General features: G+C 37.1%; 1 protein-coding gene across 3 annotated transcripts in view; it reads right to left on the reverse strand.

Annotated features, from left to right (window-relative positions):
- Positions 1–20,267, reverse strand: part of LOC134530827 (MICAL-like protein 1) — a 71,277-nt gene that overhangs the window by 28,856 nt on the left and 22,154 nt on the right. For all 3 annotated transcript variants that reach the window (XM_063366072.1, XM_063366073.1, XM_063366074.1), the window contains 3 exons: positions 7,133–8,646; positions 2,313–2,538; positions 80–224 (listed from right to left, as the gene is read on the reverse strand). In XM_063366072.1, the coding sequence (XP_063222142.1) occupies positions 80–224; positions 2,313–2,538; positions 7,133–8,646 (1,885 nt within the window). The remainder of the gene's footprint in view (positions 1–79; positions 225–2,312; positions 2,539–7,132; positions 8,647–20,267) is intronic.

A 20,267-nucleotide genomic window follows, 5' to 3' on the forward strand; every position in this document is an offset into this window, starting at 1 on the left:
AACAACAAATATATTCTCATAACACTGAAGTTCCTTAACACCTTAAAACCATAACTCTGTTCCTTAAGACATTGCTCACCATTGCCTTCAACCCCATTTTGTTTGATTCGGTTTGCGGCATTCTTGTCATCTTTGTTGTGGTTCCACTGGGGTGCGTTGCTCGACGGCGGTAGAGGGGCTTGCCGAGACTTGCGATGTCGCCTCACCACCTGGGGAGACTGCAACTACACACAGGAATACATAACTGTCAAGTCAAACGAAATTATGAGGTACAGTAAGTCCTCGGTTTACGTCGGGGTTACGTTCCTGAAAACCGCGACGTAAATAGAAACGACGCAAAATGAGCCATGTTTCATGCCACCGGCCGACCACGGCCCAAGGTCGGCCGGAAGCGCTGGCATACAGACGTGACAACGGGCAATTTTATCAGCAAATGACAACCGACAGCGTGGGAAACAAGTCCAACTAGTACTTCTCAGCTTTATAGAATGGTTATTTAACCAGCTGCTTTATTACCTTTATTGATTGAAATATAAAAACAGATAGATAGTCGTTTGGAAGATATCTTATGAAGAAAAAATCATAAATTGCAGTGAGCTGATACTGTAGGCCTACTACAAACGCATTTAATCACGATAAAGTTAACAACGGCACGTTTAAAACTCCGGCCAACTCAATGATATCATAACGACTGAAGTGTAGAGCTGTAGCAAACCGTACGTATTCGTTACTGAGTAACGGGTGCGGCATCTAGTAACGAGTAACGAAACGTTACACACGAATGCATTTCGTTACTCGCATTTTTCGTATGTTTTACGCATGCGCGCGCTTATTCGTTACAAAGAACGATGTTTGTTTATTAAGAAAAGTATAATTTGGAAATTCGTCGTCCAAGTTTTTTACTGTTTATTAAAGGTATTGTGTGTGTAGACAAAGTTTGAGATTGGAACAGAAACAACGTAAGAAAGTATTTTTTACAAATTATAAATATGTATTTTTTGTATTTTATTATCGCGTATTTTCACGTTTTTTGTTCTTATCTTAAAAGAGATATTATAATAAAGCTGCTCTAATGAGATTTTATTGTTTCTTGGTTAACAAAAGCTGTTAATTATCAAATACTTTTAATTGTTTATATTCGATTTATTATTATTTACGCGACATACTGTACGCGTACGAAATACGACTCGATTCGTTGCTGTTACATAACATAGCATGTTATGCGGTATCAGAAGTAACGAGTAACGATACGAAAGTAACGAGTACTAATTGTTATAGTAACGAATACATACGGGTACACTTTTTTTAGTTACTTTTACACCTCTACTGAAGTGCCAAGGAGTTGGACGAAAAGGGGTAGGAAAAAATGCTGTGTCGTTGCGGGAAGTAGATAACACTTCTACGTGCGAGATACGTGGGTGTCCGAGCGGGCGGGCTGGTAGTATTGCATCACCGCGCGGAGAGCAGCGGAGAGCAGGAAGCGTCCCTCATGATGTATGATAAGATAAGGCGGTGAACGTGTAGCTTACGCTACATAGAATAAATTAACTACCGAAGGAAACAAAGAATTATAAACGAATTATATACGGTGTTTTGGTTAAAATAAAGATTTACGGTCATTGTAAACGACGTTATTGTGAATCGGCGACAACTTAAATTGAAACATGAGTACTCAAACATTAGCGACGTTAATCCGAAACGACGTAAATCGGTACGACGTAAATAGAGGACTTACTGTATGTCGTATGTGGTAAGCTAATTAAGATTCTAAAAGTGTTATTCTTATTGGCATGCATTCCTGCCTAGGAACGAGCCAGATGCATCAGCATTAGATCGGAATAGGGCCATTTTAAACGATTTTGAAATTTACAAAATTGAGAACCTTGAGAAATAATTTTAGTTCTAATTTCTGTATTAGTTTGTTTAAAATTTAACATGTTAACATTACAGGTAGTCCCTCGCCAACTGGAGGGTATATGATTGTTTTTAAATACTGAATTTGATCTATCACTTCCAGAATTATGCATTAAACCAAATATGTAATAAATGTAAAAACAGCAATGTAAATGGTAGCAATGTTGACAGCATTACAGGGCAATAAATGCTCCCTTTTCTTTAGCCCCTTTATCATTTGTGGAACTTAAATATGTCAATTTATATGTTTTGAAAACTTATATTTAAAATAATTTAATTAACTTCCACCAATTTTGAATACGCAATTCCAAATGGAATTGGTGTCTAGGTAAATCGGCAAATCCCTACTATGACCACACAATGTATTCACAATTGTAGCACTTAAACCATCAACATACACTGCTGGGAGTAGGGGAGGATGTTCTAGAGGACTCCGCAGACTTCGAGAAGAGCTCCCGGGCACTGGGAGGGGGCGGGGCCAGCTTCTTCTTCCTCTGCGCAGTCCCGAAAGGCGTGCTACTGGCAGAGGAGCCGATGCTCGAGAGCGAAGTGATGGAGCCAACCTTCACGCCAATGCTCCGAGGCAGGGGACTAGGCTCCCGCTGTACCTCCGTTGCAACAGTCCTGACAACCAAACAAGAGTGTCATAATACACACAGGGAGAAAGTTAATTCAGGATTTATTTGTCAATTTTCTGGTTACCAATGATGTCTCCCAATTCGAAATTATTACACAACTAAGACATTTCCAAATGTCACGTATCGTATTCACTCAAAAATAAGTCAACCTTGAGTGTACTTCGACCCCCACAACATACAAGTCAGTTCCAAGAAAAGCAAAATTATTACCTCACCGTTTTGCTTTCCTTGCTTAGTAGGAAGACACTGTAAAGAATAATAAAAAAATTATGTGAGAAAAATCGATGAGAGAAAAATATATGTAAGATATTGTTACGAACGTTAGCGGGGCCGAGCCACGAGCAGGTGCAGAGCTAGCTGAGCTGGCAGCTTCCGTAACATGAGATGTGCCGTGCGCACCTGGGTCGCCGCTGTATCTCCCTCCAGCCCTCCGCTCCCCACGCGCGGCACTGTTAGTTTGACATCCGAAACCTGCCAGCTGCGGAGTTATGCGAGTCGCCGACACGTGTTTTCGAGAGATTTCTGCCGTCGGGACGGCTCGCGATGACGCGACTGGCCCCGGCCGCTCTCGAGAGTTCTGGAATTGCGCCAAGGCCTATATATAGGCCCAAGGACATCAGTGGAGAGTCAGTCAGTTCGGAGTGTTCAGTCGGGAGTTCTCCCGCGGCGGAGTTTCCGGGCGATAGTGCCGCGGGTGCGGCGGAGTGGCAAAGTCCTTGGACGAAGGTTCCAGGGCAGGGAGTGAGTGAGTTCAGTGGAGTCGGGAGTTTTCCTGCGGCGGAGTTTCCGGGCGATAGAGTCGCGGGAGCGACGAAGTCCCCAGCGAAGTTGCGAGCGAGGAGTCGAGCGGATCCTCGGCGAAGGGGAAGTGCGTCGGCGGTGGCGGAGTGCGGCGACGGAGACGCACGAGGGGGTGCTGCGGCGAGAGTTGCGCCAGAGGTGCGGCCCAGCGAGGTGTGTGGAACGAGTGACTAGGGAATAGACCTTTCTTTAAGTGTAATTAATTATTTGCCATTTTAGAAGATTATTTGTAAGTGACATAAGTAGTGGTAATAAATAAAACTGTGTGTGTGATAAAAAATTTAATTGGGCTATCCTTTACGAACCCACGGTAAATCGTAACAATATAAATAAAAAAAACTGCAGATTTAAACAATTTTTTCAACATTTTTCGCAGTACAACTGCTAATCATTTTCCCCACACTATCACTGAAGATCAGCACTCTCACTGCTGACATTCTCTGTATCACACCACAGTATGTCCGCTTCAGTACCATTTATGACATGTGTTTTGCAGTAATGTAAACAGAGTACCACACCTAAATGGTTAATGAAATTATTTTTTGCCAGTTACATGGTAACCCCAATTTTTTTGGGCAGTCTTTCAACGAAAAACTCTCGTTTCATCTTCAGGTGAATATGGAATTGTATTTTTTAAAAATAATATGCTTTAACTAGATGGAAAATGTAAAATACTATTATAAACAAAAATAAAGCCATGTGATATTTTGAATAGACAAAGAAATATGTAAAGAGACCTGTACAAGACGAGTCACTTTTTGTTTTACTACGTTCATGGTGTTCATGCCAAACACTGATACTTTTGTTGATGCTGTAGTAAAAATAAAGGTACATGGAAAAAACTAAAATATTTTCTTATAGACTACTGATTAAAGCTGTAGTGGAAAAAAAAAAAAAACATGGAGGATAATAAAGATAATCTTCTAGAAGTTAATTTGTTCTGTTATAAATCTAAGGTGTCCTGCTGATTTTTCATTTCAATATGGGATTGATTTATAATGTTTTGCGACATAAATAGTTGTAATGTGTTGGTTGTACTTTATTCCCGGTTCTCGGTTCATTACCAGTTCTCAAAAATTGATTCTCAATACTCAGCTCTTATTTACTGCCATACAATTTCCCAACACACCAAGGAACAAGGATATAATTATGTCCTGATAGATGGCGTCCTATTTGTTCAATATGACATATCAGCACTTCACTTTACCTAAATCTGTCTACAATATCTCACCTAGCACCTAGGTAGTATAGTACTTTCATAACATTACATAGCTGCAGCAGCATCCTGCGGTACTGCAGTATATAGTAAATTAATAAATATTAAACCAAGTATCTATTCATTGGTGGCTAGAAAGACAGTTAAAAATACATGTCCGTGTTGTCTGACAACATCATTGGGATTTTACCCGCATTTAACCAAGAATATTCTTGGCTGTAAATATTTCCATGGTACCGATATAACATTTAAGTTATTGGTGCCGGTTATATTGCCAAGAACCGGTTGAATCGAGACCTACACATCACTAATAGATGTCTTAGGAATAAAATCATTTAACAAACTACATATCATACTAAGATCTCCATAGATGTACAAAAATAAGCATAAACCTAGCTCTGCCCGTGCAACAATGTATTTTGAGTGTGCCTCATGCTATCTGCAACTCGAGTAGTAATGCCAGCCAGCCAGACATGTCACTCGCCAGGCCAGCCGGTGGAAACAAACAAAGGGAGACGGGAAGAAGAAGTCAGGACATCCCCCTCAAGTGGTTAAAGAGTGACAAATGTGACAGCTGAAAGGGGGCGACACAAAGGGTCGGTACAAACAGTGTTGCAGAGTTTGGCGCCCACACGATGGCTTGCAGTGTTTGCCGGCCTCCGTTGTTTTAACTTTTGTTTGTTGGGTGAATATTTAATTTACACATAGGCCTACCTATAAAAAATTTACAAAGGAAAGGGGATGCTTGTTCACAATAAATAATATAAATAATTGAAAATAATAATTGGGACCCGCCGATGCCCGGATAATTGAAATCCTATAAAAAAATTAATAAACCCGGATAATACGTTCACGGTAAGGGCCGGCCGTCTCGAATTAGTGTTAAGAAGTATTTTGAACGTCTGACAGACAGTAAATCCCTGGCAAAGTGTGTCTCGTGTGAAAAATTTTTTGAGATGCGAGCATGGTAGCACGTCTGGCTATAAAAAAAGAATTTGAGGATGCTAAAACATATGAAGTCGCCGCTGAAAAAAGGGCAAGTGAAGCAGACAAAAGAAATAGCAGCAAAAAAAAAAAACTAACTTTGCAAGAAACGTTTAAATGGCCATCTTTTCATATTATAATTAAAAATTTGCTTTTTTTTTTAATTTTCCCGATCCCGTCCCGTTTCCCGCGGGAATAATTTATTTTTCCCGAAAATTTCCCGCAGTACAAAAACCTATTCCCGCACACCCCTAGTTATAACGTTTAAAAACGTCGTTAAAAGAAAATTTACACATCAGACAACTTCGCATTTACGTTAATTAAATGAGTAAGAGGTAATGTCCGAATAAATATTAGATTCCTACATTAAAATACATTGTTTTATACGGAAAAAAATACCTACACAAAGAGCTCGGAATCTAATAGTGGGACCAAAAACATCATGCAATGATTAGGCAAGAGGTTTTTTTATTCAAATTTTGACGCCCTAAAATATAGGTGCGACGATTATGCGTGTGCAATGATTACATTATGCGATAAAGAGGATACTTCAAAACCACGCTAATCGAACAGCGTTACTTCGAGGAGCGGGTGTACTTTGAAATACATATTTTAAAAGTAGCTAATTTAACCTGACCAATCTAGCTAAGGTTTTAAAATAGCTAATCCAACCTAAAAAACCCTTCACACAATAAAAAGTATTTTTAATTAATCTAACCTTCACTTACCACAATCCACATGATTATTAAGTATTTTACATGTAGTTACCTTAATCCCACTGACCATTCTACCATTAATAATCACTCTTAGAAAAAAAAAAAAAAAAACATAGCTAAAAGTAAAGTAAGGTAAAAAAAAAACCAGGAACCAGGAACATAAAATTATCCTCTAAAATTAATTTCTGCAATCACTTGAACTGAACTCAATTTTTAAGGATTAAACTAAAACATTATAAATGCGGACTCAACTCGAAGGTATGATTACTTTACTCAATTATGCTCAATTCAAAAATTTGTACTCATCCATTTCCAGTAAATTGCAACCCCAAAAAAATGAAACATTGATAGGAATTTTTCTATAACAAAAAATACAATGATATGAAAACACAAAAAAACATGATACGTAAGCCCCAGCCTTACGCTTAATAAGCCTTAAATTTACCAGAGTAAAAACAATTCATATATATTTATAGATAAAGAAGAAAGATGTGCGACTGAATAAGACTAAGTGAGTAATAACCATTTATATAATAATTATAATAAAAAAGGTTATAAACATATCCCTACTTGATTCATTAAGATATTACCTATTTAATATCCCTACTTGATATTGTTAAGATATTATCTAATAAATAATGTGTATTTTGTCAAGTGAATTACTGTTAGACTGTCTACTAGTTTCTCATTACTGCAACTGTTTTTTTTTTTAAATTGTATTATTTCTGTGTATTAAAGTTTTTGTATGGTGTCAACCACGTAAGGGATTTTAGCTGTTGGTAGCCATGCAACCAATTGAAACATATATAAAAATACACACACACATTTATAGAGAGAAATACACACCAAACAGCGAGACATACTTGCTCTTTCGAGGACAGGGCACTGGAGTCTTCCTGTGCTCCAGCTCTTCGTCACTGTCTGGCTCTTCCCCGTCGCTCCAGAAAGGGTTGAGACTCTGCTTGGGGGCCTCCACCACCCGGCGGGTGGCTGGCAGCGGTGGCTTGCCGGCCATCTTCAATCCTGGATTCACAGCCTCCGTTACCACCACCTCTGGGTTGCCCCCACCCACGTCACCATCATCATCTTCCCCAAACGGATTCAACTCCACCGGGTACAAACTCTTCCCTGCATCTTCAATCTTTAATTGTCCAGACTCCGTGCATATCACACTGGGACCTTTCACATGATCTAAAGTAACATTTTCCTGAGCATGCTTTTCATCAACATTTGTTTGAAGACTACACAACTCTTTTTCAACAGATGTATCATGCAAATTATCATCTGTAGCATCAACATAAGAGTGGGGTGATTTTGAAATATTGTACCTATCATCATTTCCAACTGGTTTTTCAATCTTGGGATCAAGTAAAGTAGCTTTGACCGAGTCAATAACTATTTTATCATGTTCAGGCAAAGTAATTTCACTAGTCTGATCAAAGTTAGTAGGAAGTTCATCTGATGGAGAGTCAGTATTTACAGTATCATCCTTTGTAGAAACTTTTTCTGGAACTATATTTTTGATGACCTTGGGTGACTGCCTGTTGGAAGAGATGGTTGTTTCCTTGAATTCTTTTTGTGGCTCGATAACACTAGATTTTTCAAACATTTTCAACCTCATTTGTACGATAGACAGTGAAGAAGGAGAAGAAACAGATTCTTTGGCATGCATCACTGGTGGTGAAAGCTCACCACTGGCAGTGTTCTTGTCTACGCTATCACTAGATCTAACACTAACGCTACTGGTAAGTGAAGTTGCAGAGGCATCCGTGTCCGCATACGTCGGTGCTAGCATGCCAACAGCATCATCATGTCTTTCATCCTGGTCCGTTTGCAAGTTCGCTACACTTTCATCACCAACACGCACTGCTTCCGTAGCACCAGGCTTCTTACTGACCAAATTACGTGAATAAGAAGATAGAGATTCGTCCAATGAGCTCACGTCAGGCTCCGACAAAAGTAGCTGGCTGTTCATGAAATTTGATCGGGCCAGGGACGAAGAGGAGACCTGCTCGACTCTCGAGGAAGCATCAGGGGTCGTAGGAGCCTCCATGGCCAAGTCAAAGGTTGCGCTGTACTCGTCATTCTCAGAGCCGACGCTGAGGGCATCGCCCCCGAGAACGGGAGAGTCGACGGCTTCCTTAGCGAACTGCACGGAGCTTCCCACCTCGTCGGGGCAGGTCTCGCAGCAGTAGCGGCCGTCCTCCGTCTCGTAGCAGTTGGCCAGACTGAGCTGGTGCTGGCAGCGTGCGCAGCGGAAGCAGGAGTGGTGGTAGAGAGTGCGGCCGCCCACGATTAACCGCTCTGCGATGAATACGGGCAGACCACAGCTTGCGCATGGCTCGCGACGTGCTGGCGGCAGTGCGTGTGGTGACTTCTGCAAACATTAACATTTCAAGTCCTCAAACAAAGCTCACATTCTACTCTTGAAAAAACTTAGTTGCAATGAGTCTTAGCAATAATAAGATAGGTTACTAGTGGTTACTACACATGACATTACCACGGCCACCTTTGCCCAAGACTGTAGTTATTTTTCAATGGTTACCTGGAAATTTAAGAGCTGGCAGTTCACTCAAACTGTAATAGAAATTTTAAAAAAATTTTGGAACTAAAATTGATCAAATAAAATCTTGCCAGAAGTGTTCACTACAATCACTAAAAATGTGTCCCTAATTACTACGGAAGGAGCCAGTTTAAAAAATTAAACAGAGAAGAACAATAATACCATTAGCAAACCTATATAACGTTCAGAAATGATCCTAAACCCCACTCGAGTTTGAAAAGTAATACTCTATCCAGATTCCCAGACAAAATATTAAATTTAAAAAAAAAAGAAGAAACAAATAAAAGGTTATCCACTTTTTTTTAACAGACAGACATGATGTATTGTAAAACTGAAGACATAAAAAGCTGACTAAGTGTTATACATAAATTGTAGGAATTAATTAGTGCAAATTTAATTTGTAGAAAATTACACACAATAAAACAATACATGTGTAAATTCATCAATAAAGTCTTCAAAGTGATTTTTATGCAAAAATTAAGTTGTCCTGAAAATCAAGTGCATATGAAAACTCCTCATAACACATACAATGAATGCAATGCTTAAAAGCTATGTAAAATATAAACAATAAAAAACATGTGTTGTGTTAACATTGCAATAAAAAGTATCACTATCAAAAGCCACTGGAACAAATACCATTAAATAAATTATTACATTTTAGACATCTGATGGCACACAACACTATCTGAAAAATCTTCACCACTTCACAGTACTTCACATTAACAAATTAATAAACTTAATAGATATTCATCACTTACCTGCCAAGGAAAAAGAAAATTGTTTTTGTATATTTAAAGCCAGCATCTAAAAGATGTCTAAAAGAGTTATATCATTAAAAAAGCTAAAATATAAGCAAGATGAAATGTGATCCCAGATTAGAGTAAAAAAAAAGAATTTTTAACTCCTAACTTTGAGATTAAAGTAGGATAAATTGAATGAATTCATCATAATCAAACCTATGATCACATTTTCAGCTTACAAGAGGTTAGTTCGCAAATTTCAAGCAATCCTTGATAAATGAGCAAGCAAAAAGAAAAAAAAAAACCAACATAACCTCCAAATTTTGCAAGCAACAAAATAAAGCAAACTTTACCTTCTAGCAGAATATTTCAGGCTTAAACTGGCCCATAATGTCCAAGCTTTCCTCCTGGGGGAAACAGAAAATAATAAAAATTACAGGGCAACATAAGAAGCAGCACTCAGCTCTTGTGTTAACGTGATTTTGCTAGCAACATAGCAACAACAGTGTTAACACAAGGCACATCCACAAGGAAAACAGCAAAACAAGGTTTCAAAGCTCAAGCCAATGAGACATCACATACGTCAACTGAACAACATCCACACTCCACAAGTCACAATTTCTTTGGCACCCATCTTTATTTGGTGCTAAATAAAAAAAAAGCATATAAAGCATATAAATGCATACTCCATTCTCTAAACAGTATTATTTTCATTATTTTAAAAATAAAAAAACCAAAAACTTTTTATAAATTTGAATTACCCAGAACAACAAAAACTTATCATGACAACCTGTAAAAAAATTGAATCTGATTTCAAAGTGATGAATGCAAAGCTTGAATTTTGGAATTCAACTAAGTCTGACAACCACCCATAAATTAGCTTAGCTCTGAAAAAAAAAATTCGAGTTTATTAATTTTATTTATGTGAAATTTTTGATATACTGTACACAATATTTTTTTTTATTATTGAATCATTAATAAAATTTTCCTTCCAATAAAGAAATAGTAATAGAACCACCCCCATCGATCATATCAGCTAAGTGCTCTCACCATGCGCCACCCCCGTATCAAATGAGACTCAATTTTCATGCTGCATTTCTGAGCCACATTAAGAAAAAAAAGATCAGAGAAAAACCCACATCAAGAAAGTCATGCTCATGCACACAAAACATGGTAGTGCAGAATCTAATCACAGGGTCAACAGGGTCCAGATTACTGTCTCAGATCTGCAGACGGAACCCAAATTTATTTTTTTTGTACTATTTTGTACACTATATTTATGTTAACCCAAATATGTAAATTGAATGTGTAAATATGTAAATATGTAAATATGCAAATTCATTTGTTAAACTTTTCTTTCATCACAAATTGTATGCAACTATTTAAAGTTCAGTATTTGAGACCATAAATTTGTAAATATTCATAGCCTATCTCTGACTTATTTAACATCATGTTATGCAACTGCATCCTTTGCACAACAGTGCGATACCAAAATGTCTTCATTGAAGCATCCCAGCGGGGAAAGAAGGGGGAGATGGGAAGAGTAACCCATCTGCTGGAGTCTGTACTCCGCACTGCTGGGGAATTCTCGCCATCTCGGCACGGTATGTAGACAGTACGTGCTCTGAGAACAATGATTTTTCCAGAGCCAGAGGGTCTTTCCTGGGTTGGAGTGTACAGACACTTGTGGATACTGTAGAGAAAGTAGTCCCGGACAGACCCCAAAAACATGGCTGTTATAAAATGTTAGGGTCAAATTTCCCTAACTTTTCCAGGTTTTTTTAGACAAAAAAACTAAACATGAAAAGTAGACCAATTCCTCACTTTGCACGTCTTCAAATTACATGAATTCATTTAGCGCTATGTTAACTTTAGTGACCCATTCTTGAATAGCGGATTTGTAAATTCCAGTTAGCATGAAATTTCACAGGCAAAAATAGGTCGGGCATGACGCCACGAAGTCTGTTTAGACTCGGTAAACATCAGATGTACCGTGGCATACAGTTAGCAATATGAGGGGGAAAGAGATGCACGCGCGGGTCTGACTACGCTATTGGCTGTTGCACAAACATCAGCTACTGCAAATTCAGTTAAGGTTATGAATAGTAAGGGACCAAATGTTTTTATATCTGCGCGTACGCCGCAGAGCTGTACCGTTGTCACCTGGCTACAGACTGGACCATGATGAACTTCAGTCTAGCAAGTGACAGGGAACTCGCACGCACAAAAACAAAGCAATGTCTGCCCATTTGCCTGTCAGTAACTTTACGTGCGCAAGCAACTGCAGTGGAAATCATATTGAAATCATGACTTCCAAATGAGTGTTCAAGTATTTGAGACAAAACTGCCAGTAAATGATGGTTTAAAATTTTGTGGAAAGGTACGCGACGTTGAGTTGAGGGTCACTTCCGGGCGGGCAAGCCAACCAGCCGACTGACGATAGTACATAACCACCTATCTCCCGTAACAAGGTATCGTATTGTCATACAAAGTATTTGATGGTAGCTTATGTAGCTTTATAAAAATAAATGGTGTGACAAATTTATCATTGAGTGTTATTCTACGCATTTATATTACGTTTATATTTATATTTCACATTTTGGAACACATTAAGTAAATTAACCTTGCATTTATAGAGACTAAAGCTTCAGAATACACGATTTTGAATAACAAACATTTTTAGAAACACATTAGTCGTGGTAAGTGAGGGAATGGTGTACAACTTTTCAGTTCAAATAGTTGACCTACAATAGTCTGCCATTCAACGGTCTGGAATGCCAGATGATTAGGCATCAGAAAGGAATGTACAGACTTTAGCGAACTAAGTGAACGCAAGCTGAAATCCTATAATTTTTAGCTAATGTCGAAAATGCACTTAAGTTGTAGTAGGAAGCATTCGGAGTGATTCAGAATAGCTCGGAAGTGATCGGCGCACTTCTCGTTTATTTAGTCTTGTCTCTTTAGCTCAGTGGTAAAATGTGTCGTGGTATATCATTTCAAATCTCGTTTCTTAAGCAGAACTCAGCAGTAGTTTAAAGAAAATTTAGTTTTAGGCTTATTTGTGTTGAAATGTTTATTCTTGTGTCCCTTCTGACACCATCTTCCAGATACATATGCTCAACCACTTAGCGTTCACCGCTCGTGGGAAATACTGCACGATAAGCCATAATTTTCAGTAATCTGGCTCCTGCAAAGTTCCGAACGTGCCGAAATATTTGAAGTTTACTGTATTTGCTATTATATGCACACACAAAAAAATTTTCCACTGTTCAAAACCAAAATGGTTGTAATTTTAGTTTACCCTTCCTATTGTGAGACATTTATTTAATATCAATTTCTCTCATACCACAAATTATTTTATTTTTACTCCAGGGGTACGGTACAATGTGGTAAATCTGTTTTTTCTTTATATCATACTAATACCTCAATAAACTTTGCCTGCTATAAAAATGTTTATTACAGGAAAGTACATTAGTGTACCAAACTAAAATGTTTCTGCAATGGAAAAAAGTTCTAATCACAAAGTTTAAAATAAAAATTCCCTCCTTGTGACTCCAAAACTTAATTGACTATATTGATTCATGCTAAAAAGCTGCTGTAAATTGGTGCTAAAATAACATCAAAAACTTTATATAAAACCTATTTGCACTGAAATAATTAATGAAAATATTTTATAGTAAAACCATAAATTGAAATTTCAATTTAGAATTTTAAAAAAATTGGAAACCAACTTTTTCTGTTAATTTTATAGAGATATTTGAACCAAAACAACATTATGAAATATATAAAAATAATCTAAACAATATAAAAATATGAAAAACAAAATTTTGAAATTTTACCTCTGATTCACCTCGCCACTGATTTACTCCACCTTACCATTTTGTTTACATAATTAGTTACATATTCGTAAAAACAAATACTGTTTTAGATACAAATTAATAACTTAATTGTTTTTCCCGACATTTCCTAATTTTTTCAGACTATTCCAGGTTTTCCATGTCTTCAATATCTGTAGTGACCTTGAGTACACTACAATGAGGATCAAACCACTTAAACAGCAGTAAAAAAGCCCGGGACCCTATCTCCAAATTTAAGTATAAGTTACTAGAAGGGAAGCTAAGTGCGTATTACTTTTTCAAAAACTTCGAAAAGCCAAGTGATGCAAGGGAGCTTCCGCAGCAACCACAACATCTGGCGCAGAGTTGGCAAAAGAGTTGGGGGGAAAGGGGGGTAATTCTAACAGCAGACATGACTGGACCTCTTGAATATAACTGCCAACAGTCCAAGCTCTTCACTTGTCATAGTTAGTTTGTGACCTATGAGTGATGCCGAGCATTGAGATGGAACAATCATTTATTTAGCTTCCTATACTGTCAAACACTTCTGTAGATGAAAAGTAATATCTTTACTCCCTGCATTTCTTAAACTCTTCCTCAGAGCTGTTATAACAGGGGGAAAAAAGTATCAGGTTGGGCTCCAAAGCAAACTGAAAGCACAATGTACTCGGATCACCAACCTGGGCACATAACAAGTGCCACAACTCTAAATGAACTGGGGAAGAAAAACCGTTCCGTAGTTTGGTCGATGGCAGACTGGACCCTTCAAATTATTTATTACTGAGGAAATCCTGTGACTTTCTCAGGATTTTAAGCAAATTTTGCTGACCATTTCCAACTTTCCTGACCTTTCCCTTACTTTCCAAAATGTGTGACACCCTGGTTTTTGATGTACAGGTAAAAATCAAGCACACCAGCACATAACAGCATCTCAAGACAGACTATGCTCCGGTACACATTAGCTACAGTGTCTCCCCCAGGAAAGCAAAGCTTGGAAGAGGCATTTGCAAATAAAACAACACACAAAGTTCCACAGCAAATCATGCAGTTGTACTACACAAACATATATCTTTTTTCTTCTTCTTCTGGGTTTAATGAGTTGATTGTGTAAAGTGAATTAGCAAACATTTTGAGCAAATTTATTGAAATTCCAAAAATTTGTCCACAGCAAAATGATTAACAATTATATTGTTCCATAGTGTATCTTTAATGTCAATTTTAATTTCTGAAGTAATGTGACTTTTTTCTTCTTTGGTAAAAGAAATCTTTCACATTTAAAAACTTATTAAATACTTCATAGCTCATTAAAATGAAGGGGGTTTTTACTATGAAAAATGCATATTAAAATAATTAAACCAGTTCTTAGAAATTTAAAAAGCTGTTATCAATACACTATAATTCATTTTTTATTTATGTAAAATTGTATACTTTGTATTAAAAAAACAAAAAGATAAAGGTATAAACACTTAATAATAAAAACACAAAAAGCAAAATATTTAATAACAAAGTGCAAAACAAACCCAAACAAAAGCACAGAAAAAGGAGAAATGAGAAACTTAGAAAAAAATATTCATGCCATGCTGTACATACCTGTTGTAATTTACCTTGAGACAAAATTCTATTATGTCAAACCTTTTTAAAAAATAAGGTTGATATTTCAGCTTTGTGGAGTTGTGCCACAATGTAAAAGCAAATAAAAAAACTGGCAAAACCTTTTATGAACGTACACTGCCGTAACACTACTAATGTAGTACGTTTAAGTTAATGGACAGTGGTTCTCTAGGCATGAATTCCACACAGTGTGCAAGAAAGAGACCTAGCTTTATTTTCTTTGATAGGCTGCCTTTTTAAAACATGTATATACAGTAGTTATTCAAAAATTCCACAACGATGAATAATTACCAAACTCAATATTTGCAGTGTAATTGTTCATACATCTCACGTTTCTAACATTTATAACTAGGAGTTTCATTGAAATTTTGGTAATACACAGAAACAAGAAAAAATGATAATTAGTGTACATTCCACTTCAAACTTGCCAATCCTTATCCTGATAGTAAAGTGGTTGTGAGAATTGCAGTTTGATGAATGTAGCCTTAAATCCTAGAAATTCCAGTGAAAATACAGTACAGTTTCCAAACACATTCAAAGCAACTCCCAAACTTCAAATTAACTTTCCTTGCTTCAATTTCTGGGAACGAACACCAACTGATAACCTTGGAAATTTTTATATCAAAGTAGGATGACAAGCTGCCAACTACTCCCTGTGCCGGCATGCAGAAAAAAAAACAACAATAGCTGAAATGAAAGTTTTCATTAGTAAATAACTGAATATGGGCCTCGTAAAAAAATGTCCCTTCGCTAAAAATTCTCAGTTTCAGGTACTGTTTTCTTGCACTAAGTCCCTCCCCTCTTCTACTGAAGGATTTTCAGAAATGTAATAGAATTCAAAAACTGATGTTCCTGGTAAACCAAACTATGTTCCAAAAGCTAAATCCAAAACTATTTTCAACCACATAAATTATTTTGCCAGCATCATTTTTAATTCAAACATAACAGGGTGGCCACAGAAATGTAGAAATGAAATTCCCTGACTTTTCCAGGTTTTCCCTGACTGTGCAAAAAAAATTCCTGACTACAATTTTTTTTAATTTACACAACCATGATTGCGATTTTATAAATATATTTTAAAACGAGAAATATAGGATCTCTGTTCTTAGCAGTTTTGTTACGATTCTTTGGCATAAAAATTTCAACAATAATAAAAACAATAAAAAATTAATAAGACATGCATTATCTAAAAGAATTAAACATTTGAAAAGTAAAAATTGTTACAACCAAGCAATGCAAATATTTAGGCCTGATATCACACACTCATTGTCTTCTGAAAGACTGTATTTCCTCATCAAGAAGAGCAGTTTCTGTTCTTGCACTCTGCATAAGTAGGCATTTTTTCCTCTCCAATTCTTGTATTTGTAATGCCAATTTTTTCTTCTCACTTTTTGCTGTCTTCTGCATCTTCTCTTGTTTTTTTTTCTTTCTGCAGCTTCTTGGTACCGAGTTCTGGAGTTACGGACAGAGTGTATCAATGCCTTTGTAATTGTTACCTTCTCAACTCCACCAATGTTTACAACAGCATCATACACCTGTCTCTGTGCTACGAGAGATTCTACAGTTTGATTTTCGACAATACATTCCTTATTGATAGAAAATCCTCTTTCTAGTGGTGCATTTCCATGCGAGAGAATAAGAACTTTCTTCACAAATGCTTTGAGTTCCTCCGTTTTTTCTTTACAAGCTGATAACACTTTCATCCATAGGTTATCTAAACTGTGTTCTCTTGAAAATTTCTTCATAGTTTCTTTAAAAGAGTCATTTTCACAAACAGATTTAAAATGCCTCTGAATGCAGTCTGCTTCTAAGCCTGTGAAATGCCTTTTTTGAACCAGCTGTTGGAGAGCCATTCCCATTGCCAATCGTTTGTCCCGGATGTTTGGACGCAGTGCTACTTCAGGATCCAGACAAGAAATTTCTCTGGTAGGGATGTGGACAAGAGGAGACCTTTCCAAAATTTTCAGGCACATTTTCTGAAGACATGTTCTACACTGTTGACGAAACACAACAATTTCAACTTCTTTAACTTTGTCATTGATTTTTCGCAGAGCTTCCAGTGTTTCAAAGCCTAGATTGACATCTTTGGCAGTAAGTAAATTTTTGTCATCTGAAATCATCATTCTAGTTACAGACTTTGTTCCATTTACAATTCCATCTTTAACAAACCTTGACAGTACATTTTTCAAAATTTTGCTCAACAATTCATATAGAAAGGGTGCCAAAGGAGTGTTTGTCTGGAATTCTGTAAGAAATTGTTCTACAGATACAAAGAGAGCCAGCTTGCAAGTCAGAAGATTGTCTTTCAATGCTGAAGATACAGTGTTAAAGCTCTTGCACTTTGGTGTCAATTTGGAATCTCTGGAAACAGCATCAACATATTTTTGAACCATCGGAAGAATCTGAATAACCCTTTTTGCCACACTACAGTTTTCTATCCAGCGAATACTACAAAACTTGAGAGAAAAATCTTTGAACCTGAGAAATGAGTGAAATCCCCTCGCCGAGCTGATACATCCCTGAAAAGTGTATAGAGTGACCGGAAAAAATCGACTATGTCCCAGTCAGTGGCTTTAATCCCTGTTTTGAAAGCCCCATGAATTCTGTGAAGGCCACAGGTACCAATGTCAGGCAATTGACGAGCCTCTGGATCTGACAACAATGAAGCACAAAGATCACGGTGAAACTTTAGGTTGACACTGGGACCATCCATAGAGATTTGCAGAATTTTACACAAATCTATTTCTCACAGTGTCTCAGTGAATGCTTTCAGCAGATCTTCAGCTGTGGCATGATTCAAAAATGCTGAGTTGAAGTACCTAGTTGAAATCTGGCAGCTCTGTTCTCTCCAAAATCTCACCACTATATCCATTTGTCCAAGTTGGGAAGTCTTATTTAGTGATTCATCAAACCCCACAACTACGTATTTCAGTACACTGGAATATGTATTTCACTAATTCATTATGGAAATAAGGGGCTATGCCATGTAATATAATGTACCCAATTTTTGTTCTTTGCAGTTGCATTTTTTTGGCAACTGATGAGTCTGGGAACATCATTTGCATCACAGTCACATCACTTGCTGCACAACGCAAAGACTTATGTGATAAAACTGTTTGCATGCACCACAAAACTTCAACCCTAGTCACCACCTCATTTAAAACAAACGTTTTTATCCCAGATAGTGGCATTATGCAAAGAGCTGCAGATTCCACAACTGACTGTTCACAATTTTTCTCAGGTTGCATTTTACTGACAACCCCCGACTGGTTACCAAGAACAGTACCATCAGAAACAATAGTAGTAGTATACAACATGGAGGATGACTGTGAATCAGAATTACCACTGGCACTAGTAGAAGGCTTTGGCTTACAAGAAAAGTTCATACCCAAGTTACAACTGCTACGTTTGGAATATTCTTCTGCTTGTCTGTGTTTTTCACCATTCATGTGACGTGTGAGTGCACGTTTTCCCATGTTGCTGAGGGAGAATGTTTTCTGACACAGCGAACAACGAGCATGATTAATTGCGGTTATAGGTCGTTCGACCGCAAACAAAATATCTCATCTTGAAGCCAATCATCTTGAAATTTGAAGTCTTTCTTGGAAATATCATGTTCAGGGTCTCAAATTATTCGCAACTTACCATGAAACTGTTAACGAACTTTCCTTAAATTGTCATTTCTAAACTATGAAAATTTCGTCACACTTTAAATACTGAAACACTAAATTTTATGCAATCTTTTCACGTGTAAACAAACAAATCGAACGTCTGTCACGTCTGTAAAAAAAATAGGTTAGCTAACTCTCTGAACAGCTAGCCAGCCATGTTAGACGATTCATAATCCCCATTAACGATTCCTAAGAAGTAGCTCACTGCAGTAATAATCATTTCAAACACTACATCTAACGAACACTACCCCTACAACTCCGTCGTAATAATTTCCGCAACACCAGCAATAGGTACTTTACAAGTGTACACAAAGGCAAATAAGCCAATATGGCGATCCCAGCCGAAACCGAAAGAAATAACGTCAAATTTACCCCACCACCGGCTTTTCATTTGCTTTTGATTTTCATTGCAATGTTTTAACACGTCAATTATAAAACCTTTTATTTTAGAAAAATCCCTACGAAATAATATGCATGATATAAGCGAAAATAAGAACTGAAAATTTGCTGCCAAACAAAGTAGCCATTTAATTTTGTAGATTTCTTAGAACGTGCTCAAAAACAAGTACATTTGTTGACAAAACCGAGAGCAGAAAAACCATACAGACCAAATTAATATGGTACTGGTGTGCGACATTTAGCATGTAAAAAGAGATCTACGATAGTTATTCATGTTGCACGCAAGCCATTGTTTTCATACTGTCGAACGAGAACAGCACTGTGTACTGGTTTACGGTACACATTCTAACATAACATGGAATATTTAAAGTTAATAATGCACGGTAGAAGAGAAAATTTTCCCTGACCTCTCAGGCGATTCCCTGACTTTTCCCGGTTTTCTCGGTCTGTGGCCACCCTGCATAATGATGAGTATTAATGAAAATCTTGCAATAGCCAAGAACTATGCATTACCTACCAAGCACCATCACAGATGGGTTCGTAATGGCATTGATCTCTAACGGGTCATGTTCATGTGGTGAGGGTCATGAGTTTGATCTTAATATCACAGCATGACTACAGTTTACGAGCACTCTAATATCCCAAGTAGGTAAAACCCACCATAATCTTGGAGATCCTGTAACCTAAGTATCAGTGCATTACCATGAGATTAAAAATCCTATCAAACTAACAAACCATCACAAATTGGTAGGGGTCAGTGAATGTTCAAAAAATATTTATTCAATTTCCAATTTAATATTTTTTTATTTAAATTATTTGTTACCAATGGACATTCCAACACCATGATGGACTCATTACCAAAACGATTATTGGAAGAAAAAAAACAATGTAACATGTATGAGGCTAAGATGATTTATTGAGAAATTTAGATTTGTTTTCTGTAATAATCAGTGACTATTATTTAAAACTATTAATACTACTCTATTTTATGCATATAATCAGATCACGAAAACAACTTTCAAACTTAAAATTTAGTGATTTATGAAAATGCATTGCCAATTTTTTTTTATTTTACACCTTTTAATTATGGTTTAATGCACATTCCTCTCTTTTTTATTTTACTGTGTTTTGGATTATTTTTTTCTTGAACTGCTGTGAATTGTGAACAAATAAAATCA

The sequence above is a fragment of the Bacillus rossius genome, chromosome 3 (genome assembly GCF_032445375.1).
Source record: "Bacillus rossius redtenbacheri isolate Brsri chromosome 3, Brsri_v3, whole genome shotgun sequence".
In the NCBI taxonomy this organism is placed as follows: domain Eukaryota; kingdom Metazoa; phylum Arthropoda; class Insecta; order Phasmatodea; family Bacillidae; genus Bacillus; species Bacillus rossius.